Here is an 18,032-nt window from a genome sequence, read left to right as displayed (position 1 = left end):
AGGTAATTTTTGTTCATTCTTAGGAAGAAACTGCAAAAAAAAATAGTAAAGGGTAGTGTGTTGTTGGAGCATACTTCAATAGTTGTAATGACGGCAAGGAGAGGAGATGGTCTAGCTTTCCAGTATCAAGACTTGTTGCTGGGACATATTCTGATGAGTAGAGGACTGTAGTTACTTGAGACTAGGTAGATGTTATATACTCGTTACATTTCGCGGGTTGAGCGGGAGAGGCTAGCACAAGAGTTTCTAGATTCGAGGCTCGGGGGTTTGCTCGAGGCCGGAATGTGAGTCATAGGGACTCCGAAAAGGAGTGATGATTATGTTTAGCTGGGGTTTTGCAGCTGGAAGTGGAATGGTTTATTGATGGATTGGACTGTCGTTTTATAGGTCAAGGATTGTGCCATTTCAGTTTTTTTCAAGTTCGAAGGAGTGAGCAGGCTTGCGACCCCAGGATTAGGTTGTATTCCAGCTCGGGGTCAGTTGGTTGCAGGGATTGGCGATATTATTTCAGTGTCGGTGAGCGCAGGTGGGTCGATGTGGCATAAGTATTTTGTGAGGTCCAGGTTGCCTTAGATCTCTTGTATCAAGAGATAAGGACTGACTATGAGACCTATTGCACTTTTGGGAATTGTAGACTATGTCTGAGGAGTAGTTTGTAGCCCAGTTTAGGATAGAGGTTGCTTCAGGTTTGGCAGTTCAACTGTGGATGTTTGAGTGGGTGAGCAAGTCAGGGTGCGAACCCTGTATGGAATGGATTCTAGAGCCCGATAACGGGAAACTTGTTTGGAGCACCTTTGGAAAAAGGGGTATTATGTGGAAGATCTGCGAATAGGGTCCTATAGAAGGGTTATTCAACATTGTTAGGATTCAGTGGATTTTACCTTCTGTTAGTGATTAACAGATGAAAGCGCCAAGGGAAGTAGCTCATCGCTGGGGTATTAGTTGGAGCATCTATCTTTTGGTCTGCAGGATTTGAGTGAGGGGTCATTCAAGCATTAGTGATTGTTGGTTTCACTAGGATTCGGGAAGTGTCCATCTGGTTCTTAGGAGTGTGTGATCAATTGGGTTTGGCTAGTAATGGAGCGCTAGTTAGAAGAGTTGGTTGTTGTCGGATCAATTGTTGGAAAGTGAGAAAGATTGGGAATTCTCCAATTTTCAGGTATTGTGAAGACTTAGTCGAATCTAAGTGGGGGAGAATCGTTCCTAGATACAGAAGCAGGAGCGGTGCTGAAAATGGGATAAGTTTCGCATCGTTGTTAGGAAGGAAGACAACCCAAGTGGCTATTTGGTTTGAGGGATGTGTGGGTTGGGAGTTCGGTAAAACTCCCCAGCATGTGTATCATGTCTTCTCAATTGTTGATAACACGATTTAGGGAATCAGGTTGGAGTTCTATTCATGAATTGAGTTCAGTTCGAGTACTCAGTCGAGTGTGTGCTCGACTCTAAGGGTTTTTGGATTGATAGATTGAGGGTTTTGTTAGCTGCCAAGGCTCAACAATACTTTTAGCACGGGTATGCGGGATATTTAGCGTATGTGGTAGATACGCGGGTCAGGGAACATACCACGGATTTCTGAGAGGGTGGACAATCGACATGGGGCCTAGGGTTAGGCCAGGGTTAGAGTCCATGGAATGGATCAGGAGTTCGGAACCCCAAGTGGGTGAGAACAGTCTGCATGGAAACGATCACCAGGAGGGGTGGTCCAAGGAGATACTCAACAGTTTAGAGTAGTTCAGATATACTGAAGGCCTGGTGAGGCGGTCCATTCATGCTGAAGACTCTGTATTTGTTTGTAGATCTATGTTCAGGTATTGAGTATGCTGCTATGCTATAGCAATCAGAAGGTCTGTCCCCAAGTAGTGAATATGCTGACGGAGTAGGTTGAAGACTCCGGTGTATTTTGATTGGATCGGAAAGTTGTTATTAGAGATCGGATGTATTACTGAGGATTTTGGTGATCTCATGGGTTTTGAGTGTCTTAAAGGACTACTCTTCTTGGATCGAGCAATACTCCAGTTGGGGACTGGGAGTGGATCCGAATGGGTATTCATCAGCTTTAGGAAGGCTTGGGTTTGGAATGTTTTGTCATTCAGGTTCTGGGAACCAGGTTAGATCTTTCTCCTGGTCATCTATGGAAACACATTATATGTGTTATGGGATAACAACTATTCTGCAAGTGGTTAGTGTGGCGTGAGGTTTCAGTTCTGTGATGCTTGTTGGTGTTGTGAAGGACATTGATTAAGCCCTCTTAGGGCAATGGAGGGGGTGAGAATCTCCCGAATGGAGTGTTGGGGCAACTGAAGTGATGACAACAGTGTCGATAGGTTATAGGGAGCATTCCAGTCATGAGCTGAGGGCCGGAGAAGGCATACCAGACTCATGTTGTGGGCTTAGAGGCAATCCATACCTATGCGAAGGACCATGTAAGGGTATTCCAATCATAGGTTGTGGGCATAGAGATTGCGTGGTTATGTCTCTTGTAGGAGCATTCAGAATGGTTGTATTGTTGAGATTCGGGGGAGTTTCACTCAGTTGTGATGAATCAGAGGATAGTGGATGAAATGCAAGGATAGATCCTTGGATCTCAAGTTAGGAGTAGACCCGAGTGTAACGCCCGTAGATCCAGACTAGTCAATTTAGAGACAATAAGTGTCAAAAATGACTTTTTGGCAAAAGATTATTTATAATAAATAGTCTTAACCAAGTTATAGAATATATCTCAAGGTTTCGGTACATATAAAGAACGTAAAAATCCGAGTTATAACGAATAAGTTATGGCCCGTCGAAGTTTTATGATAAAACCGATACGACACGACGCGACGTAAATAGTGAATTTATGATAGAAGACTTTTTAGCCTTATAAATCTAAACAAAATTTGTATTATATATTAAACCGAGAACATACAAGAAAAGAACGCCCAAATCTGACTTCGTATGACGAAGTTATGAATTTTCTAAGATTTGGCTTAGCAGTGCACGACCCGAAACTCAATTTTTAGATCGAGTGGTTTTTGGCGTACGTGACCTAAATGAGAATTGAATATCTCATTAATAGGAACTCAATGGTAAAAAGACGGACGAAAACAGAGTCCGTATGTAGAAGTTATGAATTTTACGCGGACATTTAATAGTATAATCTCCTCGTACTATTAAATTTAAGATCGGTCAAGAATTAGCCGACAAAGTCAAAATGAAAGTTGTAGATCTTATTTTTTACCTACGCATGGATATAAAGAACGTCAAAAACAGAGGTCGTATGTGAAAGTTATGGATTTTAGAAGTCGGAAGTGTGCTGTGCGAAAATGGGTGATGTGGCATAATCTTGGCCATTGCTTTCTCCCCAAGTCTTGCCACTAGATGGTGACATGTGGCACCAAGTTCAACCATTTTCACCCTATAAATAGAACCTCTCTCACCCTCATTTTCTTCACATCTTTCCCATTCTTTCTTCTTTTTACTCTCTCTCTAAAACCTCTCTCTAGCCCCGAAACCCCCCGAAAAGCCTAGGGAACCTCCCTAGCACGAGGCGGAAGCCCCAGTGCTCGACGGCTCCGAGAAGAAGAGCTTTTCGGCTCGGGAACGCTGCTCCAAGCAAAGCCCAGTTTTCTATAAAACCCGTTGTAAGTGAGCTACGACTACGCTATTTTTAATATACCTTTTATTTAATTATAGTAATGTTATTAGGAACTTATAATAAGTACTTGGGCTATTATTATGGGTTATATAAGTATTTTTTTTACGCTTATATAATAGTAATAATAGCTAGACTATTAATTAGTCTCGGCGAATAATATACTTAACTCTAGTGGTAATAATACTAGGTTTCGTCGAAGGAAATTATTTTTTTAAGAAGCGAAGCGCTGTCTGAGTTCGGAATCACCACCTTTTCAAGTGAGTGCATAGTCCCTTTCATCTTACACATAGATATGAAGTATTTTAATATAAATTACATGCTATGTGTGCATATTGTCAGAATATTTACACATAGATATGAAGTATTTTTATACATGTTTTAAATGATGTAAACTGTATAAAGTATTTTATATCTACAAAATATGTTGGGTAAAACATGGGTAGCTAAATGATGAGGGATAAAAGCTGAAATAGAGGAACATTAGTAGTATGGACCTAGTGCCATATAGGTAAACATTAGCAGCAATGGACCTAGTACCCTATAGATGAGCACTGGCAGCTACGCCACAACCCGTAGATGTTTTAGATCTATGGTAAACGTATTAGCACCTGCGCTCTAAGGACAATATCGGCAACTGCACCTAATAGGGAGCCTTATGACCATGACAGTAGCGTTTAAAGGTCAATACCGAAAGAAGCGCCTCATAGAAAATGTTCTAATTCTGGCAGCGGCGCCTAAGTGATAGAACTAGCAGCTGTGCTTGACAGTTGTGTCATTGAAAACAATGGACTTCGTACATACTCCTTAGGATAATCCTTAGGAATGAATGAATGAGAAGTAGCTGATCCTTAGGGTAAATCCTTAAGAAGATAATGGGAATAGGTAATTGGGTTGATTTTTTGATATTTAAATATAATAATTATATTATTGTGGGTTGAAAACCCTATGTACTCACCAGATTTCCCAACCTAACCCACTCCAGCTTATTTGTATCACAGGTGTCGATACGAAGCTACTTTACACTAAGAGATTTAAAAGAGATGTAGATCACTAGTGTAAATGAATGTAAGTTTTGTTTATGCTTATGTTCCTGTATTGACGATGACATCCCAATGTTTTAAAATAAATAAAAAAAAAACGTAATTATCATGTTTTTCCGGGGACAAATTCTGCAACACTTGTATTAAAAAAAATACTCTGATTTTTATAAAGCATAAACAAAAATCGGTCTTTTCTGGCCGTGAAAATTGGGGATGTTACACCGAGTTATGTTCATAGAGGTATTCCAATCTAGGGTATTCCATCCTGAGGATGAACGGACCCTATGATTTATTGGACCTATTATGTTTGGTATAGGGTTGATTGGACCAAACATGTGTGGGATACGAGGGTATTCCATCCTAGGGATGATTGGACCCGTCGTAGGCATGCCTTGTATTCCAGCCCGGGGTTGATTGGGCTAGGCATGAGTATTGTGTTTATTAGTGGATTGATTTTGTATGATATTTTGGAAGCTGAAGGACGCATTATCCTGTCAGCACAAAGGGTTCACTTCAGGAAAAGGGAAAGTTGGGTTTCCGATACTTTGGAGCATTAGGATTTTGTCTGGTTGGCCGGTAGTGGTAAGTATGTTGTTGGTGGTAATCGCTCGCGGGATTGTATTCTATGGATGTGGTGGACGAAAAGGAGCAATGTGGTAGATTATCGTTGGTAGTTTGTGGACCTCTAATCTAGATGGTCTATTAGGTGGCATGTTGTGCTTGATCAGGCTGAGGTGGTCCTACTCTAAGCAGTAGGCCAAGATACCCGGTGCGGGCCGACGGTAAGTCATAGGCATAGGGGTTCAACAGAGTATGATCCATTGTTCTATTTTCAGGTAGGAACCTCATGATCCTAGGGTTGAGTAGCCTATTAGTAGTAATGGGCAGAGTTCTAGCGTTGGATAGTATGAGTGGTCTGGTAGGGAGTTAGACCGAATTTAGGTTTCCATATTGCAGGTTTAGGTGGAGTAAGGTTGTCTGCCGCTTGGGTTTATGGATTCATCTTCTCTAGATCGAAGAGATTTGCATGGGGTTTAGTCTCTTTCAAAAGACGTCGGATGTTATTCAAGTCGATAAGCGCCTGAATTATGTTGAGAGGTCTGTGGTCATTCCGGAGAGGAAGGTGAAGGTTCTGCAGAACAAAGAAATACCTTTGGTAAAGGTATTGTGGGAACACCGAAGAGGGTCCGAGTGGAAGTATGAGCCGGAGGCGGAAATGCGGGAACACTATCCAGGGTTGTTCATCGCAACAGACTTCAAGGACGAAGTCTAGTTCAAGTGGGGGAGAATTGTAACGCCCCGGCTCTCAGGTGATAATTTTATGGATTTAATTTTCATAAATTGCAAGGTCTACTCGACGAGTTGGATGCCCTAAATCGTCGAGTAAAAGCGGTTTGGGCCACGTGTTTAAGTGACCCACTCGCCCGAGTCCAAGATAGGACTTGACGAGTAGGAGCTGGAGGATGAAACCCTAAATTTTTGGGGTTTTGAACCCTATTTAAAAGATCATAAGCCTATTTTAGCCCCTTACAGCCTCTTGAGAGTCCAACAAACCCTAATTCGTGTGTGTGCTTCATTCTTGTGTGTTTCAAGCTTTGGAAGGTGGATATTAGTGAGGAGAGCTTAAAGAGCAAGTTGCTAGAAGCAAGGAACGTGTGGGGATCTGAAATCTACCTCAATTATCATGTTTTGGAAGGTATCAAGTCGTTTCCTTGACCTCGTTTCATTCTAGATCTCATTGGGTTAAAGATTTGGGCTTTTCTAGCATATTAAGAAGCTATTCTTAGGTATAAGCTAAGCTCTGAAGTTGTAACATCAGATCTGGACTATCTTTGGTCTCTAAGTCCATAAATCTTTCAGCTTTAGCAAATATGAGCCTCTCCTTAAGTGAAAAACTCCATTGCAAACTTGGTTTTGACATTATGAGCCTTGCACGCATGTAAATCTTGCAACTTTACGTGATAAACATGCCTTAGGAAGTTGGATCTGCAATATGGGACCTTATCATGGCTTAAAAATCATATGAATGGATAATAGACTGAAGGGACTCGACGAGTTGCATGTTCAACTCGGCGAGTCCGATAAAGATTGTCGTGCAAGGACTTCTGCATGGACTCGGCGAGTCAACTAGGGTTTTCTTGAATTTTTGGCACGCGTGAACTCGGTGAGTTACAGGAAACTCGACAAGTCAGTGGGGGGATTTCACGACTACTCGAGTTCTGGAAGGATTCGACGAGTCAGTGACTACACTCGACGAGTTAGGTCAACATGGACTGTTGACCTTGACCGTTGACTTTGACCTTGACCAAGGGTTGGCTAATTGACTTATGGGGCATTTTGGGAGATTGGAAATTTATGAGTATGGTTCTATGGTGACTATAGGCGGTGGAGTTTGTGGTGGTGAGCCTAGAGTTGGAGCTTATCCTTCAAGTAGACAGTTGCGAGGTGAGTTTATCCTCATTGTACTCAAGGTTCTAAGGCACCAAGGCCTGCCGTTTGTTTGATTATTGGAATTATTACTGTTATGATATGTTAGATCGGTATCCTGGTAGATAGGATGGTTATATGCTAGTATGATATGTTAAGATCGGTATACTGGTAGATCGGATGTGGTTATGCTTAGTGACCTATATTTGGTCTGATTGTCTGCATGCTAGTTTTTATGCTAGTTAGGTAGATCCGTTGGACTACTTGTAGTATTATGTGATTATTTGTATGTGCATTAGTTATGTTATATGTTGACAGATTATGTGGGATGGGTTGAGGTAAAGTTGCTCCGTGCGGTAACCAACGAACCGGGAGCATTCCAGATACGAGCTGAGGGTGACTCATACTGTGGGATCGATGGCAATCCAGATGTAAGATGTGGGCCCATAAGGTAATCCAGACTCACACTGTGGGCCCACGGGTAATCCAGTTTTAAAGTTGTGGACCCAGTACATGCTTTTATTTGTATATGTGTTATGTGAAGTGTATCGGTATGTTGACATTCCAACCCAATGGTTGAGGGCCTGAGGCATTCCATCCCGATGGATGATTGGACCCATAGTATTTTGTTTGTTATTGTATGTATATTGTTGTGTGTATGGGTATTTTGGGGGTAACTCACTAAGCTTTCGGGATTACAGTTTCAGTTTATTGTTTCAGGTTCAACGGATGGCCGCAGAAAGGCGAAGGTGTGACCATACACTTCCTTGATTGATGATTATGATTTCTGGGAACTCTGATATTTAAACTATTTTGAAAACAAATTGTAATGACTGAATGATTTTAAATGATTTAAAAAGTTTTAGATTGGCTCAAATTTTATGGATGTTACAAAAACCAACTTAGAAAACCATCACAACATGCTTGATGTAGCAGCAAAATGGTATGAATTGAAAACAGAAGTTGTGTTATTCAACGATATTTATCAAAAGATTGAATACACACGTATTAATGATATTGAGGAAGACATCTTGGAGGCGGCTAAAGAAGAATACAAATTCATTAGCAACAGATAGATTTTCGACTATGATGCCCTTTGGAATATTTTGAAAAATCTCCATTATTTTTAACTAGTACAACATTTTCTGTTGCGCTTGTATTACTTTATTTATATGTAATATGGTTGAGTTTTTTTGCGTTTTTATTATGTTATTTATCCGTTTTTTAAAACATAATACAACAACAAATATTATGATACATTCAAACAAAAAAATACAAATAACATAAAAACATTACGAATAAGAGGTACGACTGACAAACATTACATAAAACATTACAAATAAAAGAGTCGTCTACATGAAAAAAGGTTTGTTTTTAATGAGATTCCATACGTCCATATACTCGAAATCATTTCCATCAAACTCGCAAAGGTAATATCCGTTCACGTCTTCAAAAAGTTCTTCATCGTCTGCATGAGAGCGTCGCATTTTCTCATAATTGTAGCATCGATTGAACCATGTGACTTTATTCTTTAAATCCATCCATTTACTCACAATATCGGGTTTTAGCCATTCTTGTCCTTGTCCCACCTCATGGTTGAATAAATTTATTAGGCGTAACCATTCATCACCAACAAGGTAATGAGAGGGAGCCATTGCTGGTAGACCCTCATAAACGGTAATCCAACATCGTGTTAGGACCAACACCTCTGTTGTCATCCATGGAGATGTACAATTTTGTTGGAGCTATTGCATCTGATGGATTTGCTACATTCTAAGAAGTTGGTACATTGGACGCCATTTTGTGAATAAAAGATGCAAATTTCATGTAGATACAAGCTTTATTATATAACAAGATAGGTTATGTGTTACGCAGACTGCCAAGTCAGTTATGCGGACTGATAAGTCAGTTATGCAGACTGTCAAGTCAGTTACGCGGACTGCAAAGTCAGTTACGCGGACTGATAAGTCAGTTATGAGGACTGACAAGTCAGTCATGCATACTGTCAAGTCAGTTACACGAACTGTCAAATCAGTTATGCGAACTGACAAATCAGTTACGCGAACTGCCAATTTATTTAGTTACGCGTACTGCCAGTTCAGTAACTTCTGTGGATTGACAAGTCACTTACACGGATTGTTTAAACAGTTCTATGAAATAATGATTACAAATTCCTTTTAAATTGGACAACCATTTTCATTTTTAGAAGGTGTCGAAAGTTGTGAAAATGAGTTCAGTCAATGAGGTATTCAAAAAAAGTTTCTCCAACCTACCGATTTTTTTTTTCATAATTTGCAAAGAATTAATCCTAACACCTTCATGTGCATTAAGAAAGATCCTAACACCTTTACTGTACCGAGATCATGCTTCTTCAAATAGTGAAAATAAATAGGAAGTTTGGTAAAACATTCTGCAGAGGATCCTAACAACAGTTCCATAGCATATTGTTTTGCATGTCAAGCTTGTCTGTAACTTACATTGATTTCCAACAAAGCATTCAAATCCCTTAATATTTCATTAGGCCTCCAAACCTTCGAACGGATTTTTCCTATAATCTCATGCAATATAGTACCCATGACTTTTTTTATTTGCGTGCTTATGATTTGGGTGTATCCGTAACGCCGAACATGTGTGCACGTTGTTGAAAGTCTCGATTTCAAATTCATCATTCGAATCAATGCGTTTTTGCATATAAACGCCAACTACAGTTCTCAATTTCACAATATACCTCGTAACAGTTTTGTTAGAATGTTTGGTCTTAAACTGAAACTTTTCTCTGGTTGCTTTAAGACTCAATTTCATAATATACCTCGTAACGGTTTTTGTTAGAATGTTTGGTCTTAAACTGAAACTTTTCTCTGGTTGCTTTAAGACTCAAAGAAAATATTAGTTGTTGTTTGTTATCATACATTTGACGAACACACATATCATCATTTGGACCTAAACAGTGAAATGGTCTAGGTTCAACAATGGGATCAGGACAATCAGGTATATGAGACATACCGTAAAAGATGTATGAAACTTATTTTCTGTGTGTAAACTCATCTTCTGACCAACTTTCATTTGACTCTTCATCATCTGACAAAGTTTTGTCATGTAGTCTTCCAAACTCATATAGATTTTCTTTTTCCACCATATTCACTGCCACAGTTTTTTACTGTGGAGACTCTTCAACATTATCAGATATAATGTTTTCAATATTGTATGGTATAATCTTGTCAATCGCTTCTGTCTGTTTGACCCATCCCTCAAACACCTCCAAATACAAATGCACAATCTCCTTCATTTCAAACATTACATTTCTGAGTTGATGAACATCTGCTTCATCTACAATATTCATAATATACCAATGAAGCGAGTGTGGAAATGACAATGATATATTATTATTGAACGTATTAGACTTACTTTTAACCAAATCAAACAATATTCGACGGTCAAAACTAGGCGGAAGCAGTAAACTTAAGTTGTTAAACTTTGGTCTAACGTAGGTGTTAATTTCATTACTCATCTGCCAAAAACCCTCCATACATAAAATAACAAAACTCATATTTTCTATTAAAAAAAAATGAAACCCGAAACCGATTGAATATTGTAGATAGATAAAAAAAAATCTTTTATATCACAAAAAAACGTCAGTAATATCATTGTAAAAACCCATTCCGTGGAGATTTTAAGGCATTTGCGGAGCCCTCGTAACAACCTCTGCGGAGGATTTAATGAACATCTAAAACAATCACTCTACAAAGGGTTTAATGTCTCTACGGACAATCATTTTCAGACTGAAAACGTACGGAATTTATAGTTCCGCAGAGAATTCATCGTTCCACGGAGCCCTATAGAGCTTCCTCCGCGGAATGCATATCTATAGCCGGAAATAAGTGTTTTCATGACTAAATTTTGAAATACCTCCCCAAAAATGACTATAACCGGTATTTTTCCTTGTTTTTCAAAGTTTAAATACACCAATGATGGTATAAAGTAAAAACAGGCACCTCGTTGATTTTTAATACTTAATTGATAACGTCTTTTTATCACATTTGTAGGTGTAATATTTGCATTTAATTGAAACAAACTTTTAAAATAGAACTAACAATCACATTTTATCACATTAAAAAGTAGAAACCTAAATGATAAAGGTGTGCTTGCATCCAAAAACCATGTGGGCCGCAACCACTCTATCCTGCCGAGTATGGCCTCCCACCACAACCACCGGCAGCCAAAGCCACTTCATCGTCTCCGCCAGATATTCACGTCCTCGCAAGAACATCAATTACTACCCCGAAGACGAAGATGATGAGGTAAAAGAAGAAATAGACAGTTGGAAGCCGCAAGAAATTGGGGATTCAGATGATGTATCATCATCCGTAGCGAAAATTAGCGGATCTGTTGTTCTGTTGGCACTGCAAAAAGCTAGTTCCCAGAAAACCTCCAAACAGATGACAAAGAAGATGAAGAAGAAGAAGAAGAAAGAAGTGGACGATAAAGGAGATGCAATTACAGATTACAGCGGCGTGAAGCCATTGTGCGTAAAAAGCGATTGGAAAGATAAATTGGATGAACTCGAGACACAGCTTCATCAACTAATTCATAACGCATGATCTTTAGTTTCCATTTCTTATAATTGTTATTTTTTCTGTATTATTTTGCTTCGATTGTTGTTGATGAATCATTTCTGTTTATTTGGTGATTTGATAAAGTCTTTACCCTTCATATAAAAAAAAAAATCTCTAATGGATTTATTAAAAAAGAAAAGACACAACTAAAACATTAAAGATTGAAATTAAATTTTAATTTGTGAAAGAGAGGAGATGAGAGTAGAGTAGGTGCTTCTACTCCTGTAGCTTTAGTCACCAAATCACTATAAATCCATTAAATCAACTCCTAATGTATCATATTCGTATTAAATCCAAGTATGATGCCTCAACTAGCGACCAATGCTATATTTGTAGTACCCTTAGCTTTAGCACTTGTACTTTGCTTCCCTCCGGCCACCTTTGCCGGAGTTCTCTACCCACAATTCTATGACTTCTCATGCCCACAAGCCAAAGATATCGTTAACTCGGTTGTTTCGAAGGCGGTTGCAAAAGATGCTCGTATGGCCGCCTCTTTGCTTCGTCTGCATTTTCATGATTGCTTTGTTAAGGTTCGTTTATGTCTTATCATGCTTTTAAAACTGCAATTCTTGTCTCTTCTACGGATTAGAAATTAGAAAACACAGTATAACATGTGATGTCTTTGGATTGTATAGCAAAGGCGCCTAATTTTGTTAATTATGTTTGTGACTAATAATGCAGGGTTGTGATGGATCAATACTACTAGATAGTAGTGGAACAATAACCAGTGAGAAGAGATCGGTCCCTAATCGTGATTCGATTAGAGGATTCGAAGTCGTTGATGAGATCAAATCTTCGCTTGAGAAAGCATGTCCGCAGACTGTTTCTTGTGCTGATATCTTGGCTTTGGCCGCTAGGGATTCGACTGTTTTGGTACCATAATTTGAAGTGCATTTTTAGCTCATTTACTTGAATAGATTATACTTTATTGTACAAAATACAAGATATAACTACTATCTTCATCTTTATATCTGGTTAACCACTTAACATTTTTTGTAGTATTAAAAATTTAAAACCATTTTTACCTTAAAAACTAATAAGATATATAAAAAGTAAAACATAATTTTATCATTTTATCGTGAAAATAACATTTTTCTATTAATTTAGCATCTAATAATTATTATAACATTCTTAAAAAGTGCATAAATTCATCAAATTCGAAATATATTTATGTACTTTACCCTTTTTCAAACTAGCTAGTTGGAAAAAGAATACCTTTCTTGGATATAAAATGAAGATATTGGTTTATATTTGAGAAAACATTATTCTCAAATGAAATAGCTAAATTGATAAATATTAAAACTGTACGTAATCTTTCTATCATAGTTTATCAGTAACGAGTCAAATTATTAAAATTAAAACAAATTCTATATAGATATATGTGCGCGAAATTTTCGATAAAGTTTTAATATTTTAGGTTAGTTTAATTATAATATTTATTTTTTAAACAAAAAAGTCTCGATTATCTTCATGTATACATTAATCTATCATTCTATGTTGAAAAAAATAAAAAATGTTTCGTTAGTTTGACCAAAATATAAAATAATCGGAACTTTTCTGTTTAAAAAAATAAAAATTAAGATTCTGATCCAAAACATTGAGATTTTTCTGTTTAAAAAAATATAAATAATCGAGACTTTTCCTAAATATAATGGTCCTAACAATAAGTGCTTTTATTATCTATGCTATGGTGCACAAGATATCTTCTTGATAATTTCATTACAAGTTTTTCAAATATACTCATATTTTTATCGTTAATGTGTTTTTGTATATTATTTTTAATTAGTTTTATCAAATATTATGTGTTGGCTTATCAAAACAAACCTAATTTTTCGGTTAGCTTCTCAAACACTGTCAAAATTAGTTTATTACGTTAATAATGATTTTTAAATCATTATTCAATTAACTAAGGGGGTGTTCGGGATATCTTCCGAAAGGGTAAAAAATTTTTTGGGAAAAGATAACAGAGAAAAGATGTTTGATAAAAAGTAAAAACTCCTTAAAAGCTCCTTTAAGATTTTTTATAAAAGAAAATTTGACTTTTTGAAAAAATAGTAAAACCTGATTTTTTAGAACTTTTCCCAAAAATTTTATTGTCTCTCAAATATACCCCAAACACCCCTTAACTTTCTATTAAAATTTTTAATGTTTTTGTGTTTTTATGTAGACGGGTGGGCCAAGTTGGGATGTCCCGTTGGGAAGAAGGGACTCACTAGGCGCAAGCTTGAGCGGCTCGAACCAGAACATACCAGCCCCAAATAACACCTTCCAGACAATCCTCACCAAATTCAAGCTTAAGGGTCTCCACATTATCGATTTCGTAGCACTTTCAGGTAATCTTCAACCCCAATTGATGAACACAACGATCAATTTCACAAACCCTAGCTCAAAACACCACCTTTTTTGTTGCAGGAAGTCACACAATCGGAAACGCTAGGTGCACCAGCTTCCGGCAAAGACTGTACAACAACTCCGGCTACGGGCAACCGGATTTCTCGTTAGAACAATCGTATGCTGCCCGACTTCGTGTAAACTGCCCGAGATCCGGTGGTGATCAGAACTTGTTCGCCATGGATCCTGAATCACCGAGAAAGTTTGATAATGGGTATTATAAGAATTTGATTGGTTTGAAAGGGTTGTTGAGCTCAGATGAGATGCTGTATACGCAGAATCAAGAGACGATGGAGTTGGTGAGACGTTATGCGGCGAATCAAGATGAGTTTTTTGATCAGTTTGCGAAATCGATGATTAAGATGGGGGATATAGCTCCATTGACGGGTAACCATGGAGAGATTAGAAGGATTTGTAGGAGGATTAATGGTTGATTGAATGATTGAATCGTGATTTGTGTGTTTGTAATTTGTAAATGTGTTCGATTTTTTTTTTTGAAGTGGATTGAAGATTTGATTGTGTTTGTATATTGTAACACCATGATTTACCATGATTTCCGATGACCTCTAGAACTTTGATTTGCTGGAGGATCACCATTCACCAACAATATGAAGTGCATATATACAAAATGACCATTTCTGCAAATTTTATGATTTATAAAACATACTATTGCATATATACAAATGACCATTTTGCAAATTTGATTGTGTTTGTAATCTAAGACTAACCAACTTTTGAAGACATATTGCAATAAATAATTATTATTTTTATTATTTTTTTATTATTATTTTTTTTTTGCATAATAGTTCACCATGAAATGTCTATCCATGACTAGCGAAAATGCAACGTCCTAAAAATCACGGTAAAGTTTTTCATTTTTGAAACAAATCCAAAACCATAAGTATTTTCAAATTGTAGTTTCCAAAAGTAATAAATATTAATCGGAGTAACTCAAAATCATAATCTCATAGAACCCATGATGATGTGCACGATTAAGTCTTTATCTTTTCCCGATCATCTGAAGTACTTGAAACATAAAACTTAAACTGTAAACATGAAGCTTAACGAGATCCCCCAAAGTACCAACACACAAATAGATAACGACATGCATACTAGGTCCACAACTAACATACTAGATTACCCCTGAGCCCACAACATAAGTCTGACTTGCCTTCTAGCCCACAACTCATGTCTGGCTTGCTCCCGATCCCACATTATAAGTCTGGCTTGCCTTACTGGTCCACAACTTATTTTTGGCTTGCTCATGAGCCCATAACATAAGTCTGGCATGCCTTACTGGCCCGCAACTTATGTTTGGCTTGCTCCCAGGTTTGTTGGCTTCTGCATAAACCAAGATTGCCTCAACCCAACCATACCATATTGACATATACATAGCAGATACCATGTATCAAACAAACAGATAATCACATAACCAGTCAGACAAACAGGTAGATCTACATATCACTACCGCATCACAACATCCTATATACTAGGACACAGATCTAGCAGATCACTACCACAAAGAAACATCCTCTATACCAAGATACATAAAGTAGTAGGTTGGTATTGGTGCCTTCAACCCACGAGTATAGTGAGGAAAACTCACATGAATCGAATTTTTTAAAACACTACGATACAATCCCTTTTAAGCGCTGATTGGGCCCACTAACATGCTAATCACCAAAAACCAAGTATGATCTCAATCAATAGGCCAAAATCCTCAATTTTGACCCAAAGTCAAACTTGGTCAAAAAGTCAACTGTAACATCCCAAAAATACAGTCCAAATTTTTTATTTTAAATCATTAAGAAAGCCATAATATCAAACATCATATAAAAATCATAAGTCGTGTATCTCAAATTACATAAACATCTGTCAAATATATCAGAGTATAAACATCCCAAGCTAAACAAATGGTGTGTGCACTACAATCATCCTGAGCTCTTCCCCTTGCTACCGGAAGTACTTGAAACCAAAACTGAAAACTATAAACATGAAGCTAAATGAGTCTCCCCAAACTACCACATACCATGCACATAATCATGCTACTAGGAGATACGGGCCCCTCCCACACTCAAGGTGATACGGGCCCCGCCCACACTCCGCTGACTAGGAGATACGGGCCCCGCCCATACTCGACTAACTACGAGATACGGGCTTCGCCCACACTCAGCTACTAAGCTTCCATACAGGTATCACACCGACAACAAGTATAATCAAAACTATCAAATAGTCCTATATCCATACTTAAATAATGCTATGAGATACGAGCCTCGCCCACACTCGGCTATCTATGAGATACGAGCCTCACCCACACTCAACTACTAATCAAAACATATACGGGCCAACCTTGGTGCCTTCGACCCATTCAAACCAGGAGGAAACTCACCTCGCAAAGCTGACTGTGAAATCTCGCGATAAGGAATCTCTAACGGCTGCTCCAATGACTCCTCGACTATCATTATCACAATTAGGGCTGACAATTCTCAACACGACACACGACACGACCCGCGACACGACACAAAATAAATGGGTTTGGGTTGAGTTTTTCAACCCGCCAACCCGTTTATTAAACGGGTCATATATGGGTTTCTCAAAAAATAAACGGGTTGACCCGCCAATCCTTTTATATTCTTAATAAAAAAAATTATTTTATTTTTAAATGTATTTATGTATCAAGTATTAATATTTAATAAGTATTATATAATATATATCATTGATTCATAGACCATTTGACTGTTTTGACATTTTGACTCGTGGTGGATGGACAAAGGTCGTAAGTCGTGACCTATAAGGCTAAGTCTGTAACATGTTTCTATGAATGTTTTTAATTTTCATTTGGATGTTTAAGACTTAAATGTCTAAAATTCGGACCCACGAACCTGCCAACCTGTAAACACGTATAAATAAATGGGTTGGTGGGTCATATATGGATTTATGTTCTAAAACCGCCAACCCGTGACCTGTATATTTAAATGGTCATGTTTGGGTTGGCATATTTTGACCCGCCAACCCGCCAACCCGTGACACACCAACCCGAACACCACACTATTGCTAGGCCTAATCACAATAACACTTAGTCAAAATCCAATAATCCTTCTTAGGGTAAAATTGATGGGTTTTGGTCCTTAGAACATCCTATGTGCTCATACAAACCCTAATACTTGGATCTAGGTTTCTCTATTGTACATGCAAGTTATCCAAGACTATAAACCCTAATTCTAGCATTCAAAAAATCATATTAACATAAGAACAAGTTTATAATGTTACCTTGATTGTTATGTAGCAATAACAATCCCAAATCTCCTTGTATTGACTTTGGAAGGCTTAGAGTCACAAGTGTCACTCCTCTAATGGTTCACAAACACCATAAGCAAGAGGATGAAGAGGAGAGAGGATGGAGGCTACCAAAACTCGTGTGAAACCCTAACAAGAAGCTTAGCCACGTTTTTGGTCCTTAAGGGATCTATATATAGTGAGGCAATTAGGGTTATCTAACAAGGAAACCCTAATTCGGATGCTTAAGCCCTAAGCAACCCATGGAGCCCTTTCCTTAAGGCCTTGGATGATTTCATATGGGATTCCCCCATAGAATTCGTCCACCTTATAATATAAGGCAATCCATGGCCCAAATTGTAATTATCTTATAATTACAATTCCAGTCCCTTAAGTTTAATTAATCTCTTTTAGTCACAAAACTAATTACCAATTAATTATTGACTAATATTAATTAAACAATATGATTTCTCCTTTAATATATTATTCCCATAATATATTAATAAATCATATTTAATCATTTCTCTCCATAATTCATCCTATCAAGTTGCTTTGGTGAAGGCAACCCAAAAGGACCATGCACCATCGGGTCAAGTACATACCAAAATAGTTATGGACTTAGACACTAATCCAATAGTCTCCCACTTGGAT

The 18,032-nt window shown here is 37.9% G+C and overlaps 1 protein-coding gene across 1 annotated transcript; it reads left to right on the top strand.

Annotated features, from left to right (window-relative positions):
- Positions 1-11,989: 11,989 nt before the first annotated feature.
- LOC145043669 (peroxidase 72-like) lies at positions 11,990-14,769 on the top strand. The gene is made up of 4 exons (XM_078992385.1): positions 11,990-12,244; positions 12,396-12,587; positions 13,882-14,047; positions 14,127-14,769. The coding sequence occupies exons 1-4, from the start codon at positions 12,014-12,016 to the stop codon at positions 14,537-14,539; spliced, it is 1,002 nt and encodes a 333-aa protein (XP_078848511.1). The 5' UTR covers positions 11,990-12,013; the 3' UTR covers positions 14,540-14,769.
- Positions 14,770-18,032: the final 3,263 nt, after the last annotated feature.

This window comes from Lactuca saligna, chromosome 4 (genome assembly GCF_052625555.1).
Source record: "Lactuca saligna cultivar CGN05327 chromosome 4, ASM5262555v1, whole genome shotgun sequence".
Lineage (NCBI taxonomy): Eukaryota > Viridiplantae > Streptophyta > Magnoliopsida > Asterales > Asteraceae > Lactuca > Lactuca saligna.
The sequence above is the reverse complement of the archived record's forward strand: the minus strand, read 5'-3'. Positions and strand labels throughout refer to the sequence as shown.

Excerpts from the sequence above, each read along its gene's own strand:
- LOC145043669 (XM_078992385.1), top strand. The coding sequence starts at position 12,014 with ATGATGCCTCAACTAGCGACCAATGCTATATTTGTAGTACCCTTAGCT. Across the intron at positions 12,245-12,395 it reads TTCATGATTGCTTTGTTAAG|GGTTGTGATGGATCAATACT; the intron begins GTTCGTTTATGT and ends CTAATAATGCAG. Across the intron at positions 14,048-14,126 it reads CGATTTCGTAGCACTTTCAG|GAAGTCACACAATCGGAAAC; the intron begins GTAATCTTCAAC and ends TTTTTGTTGCAG.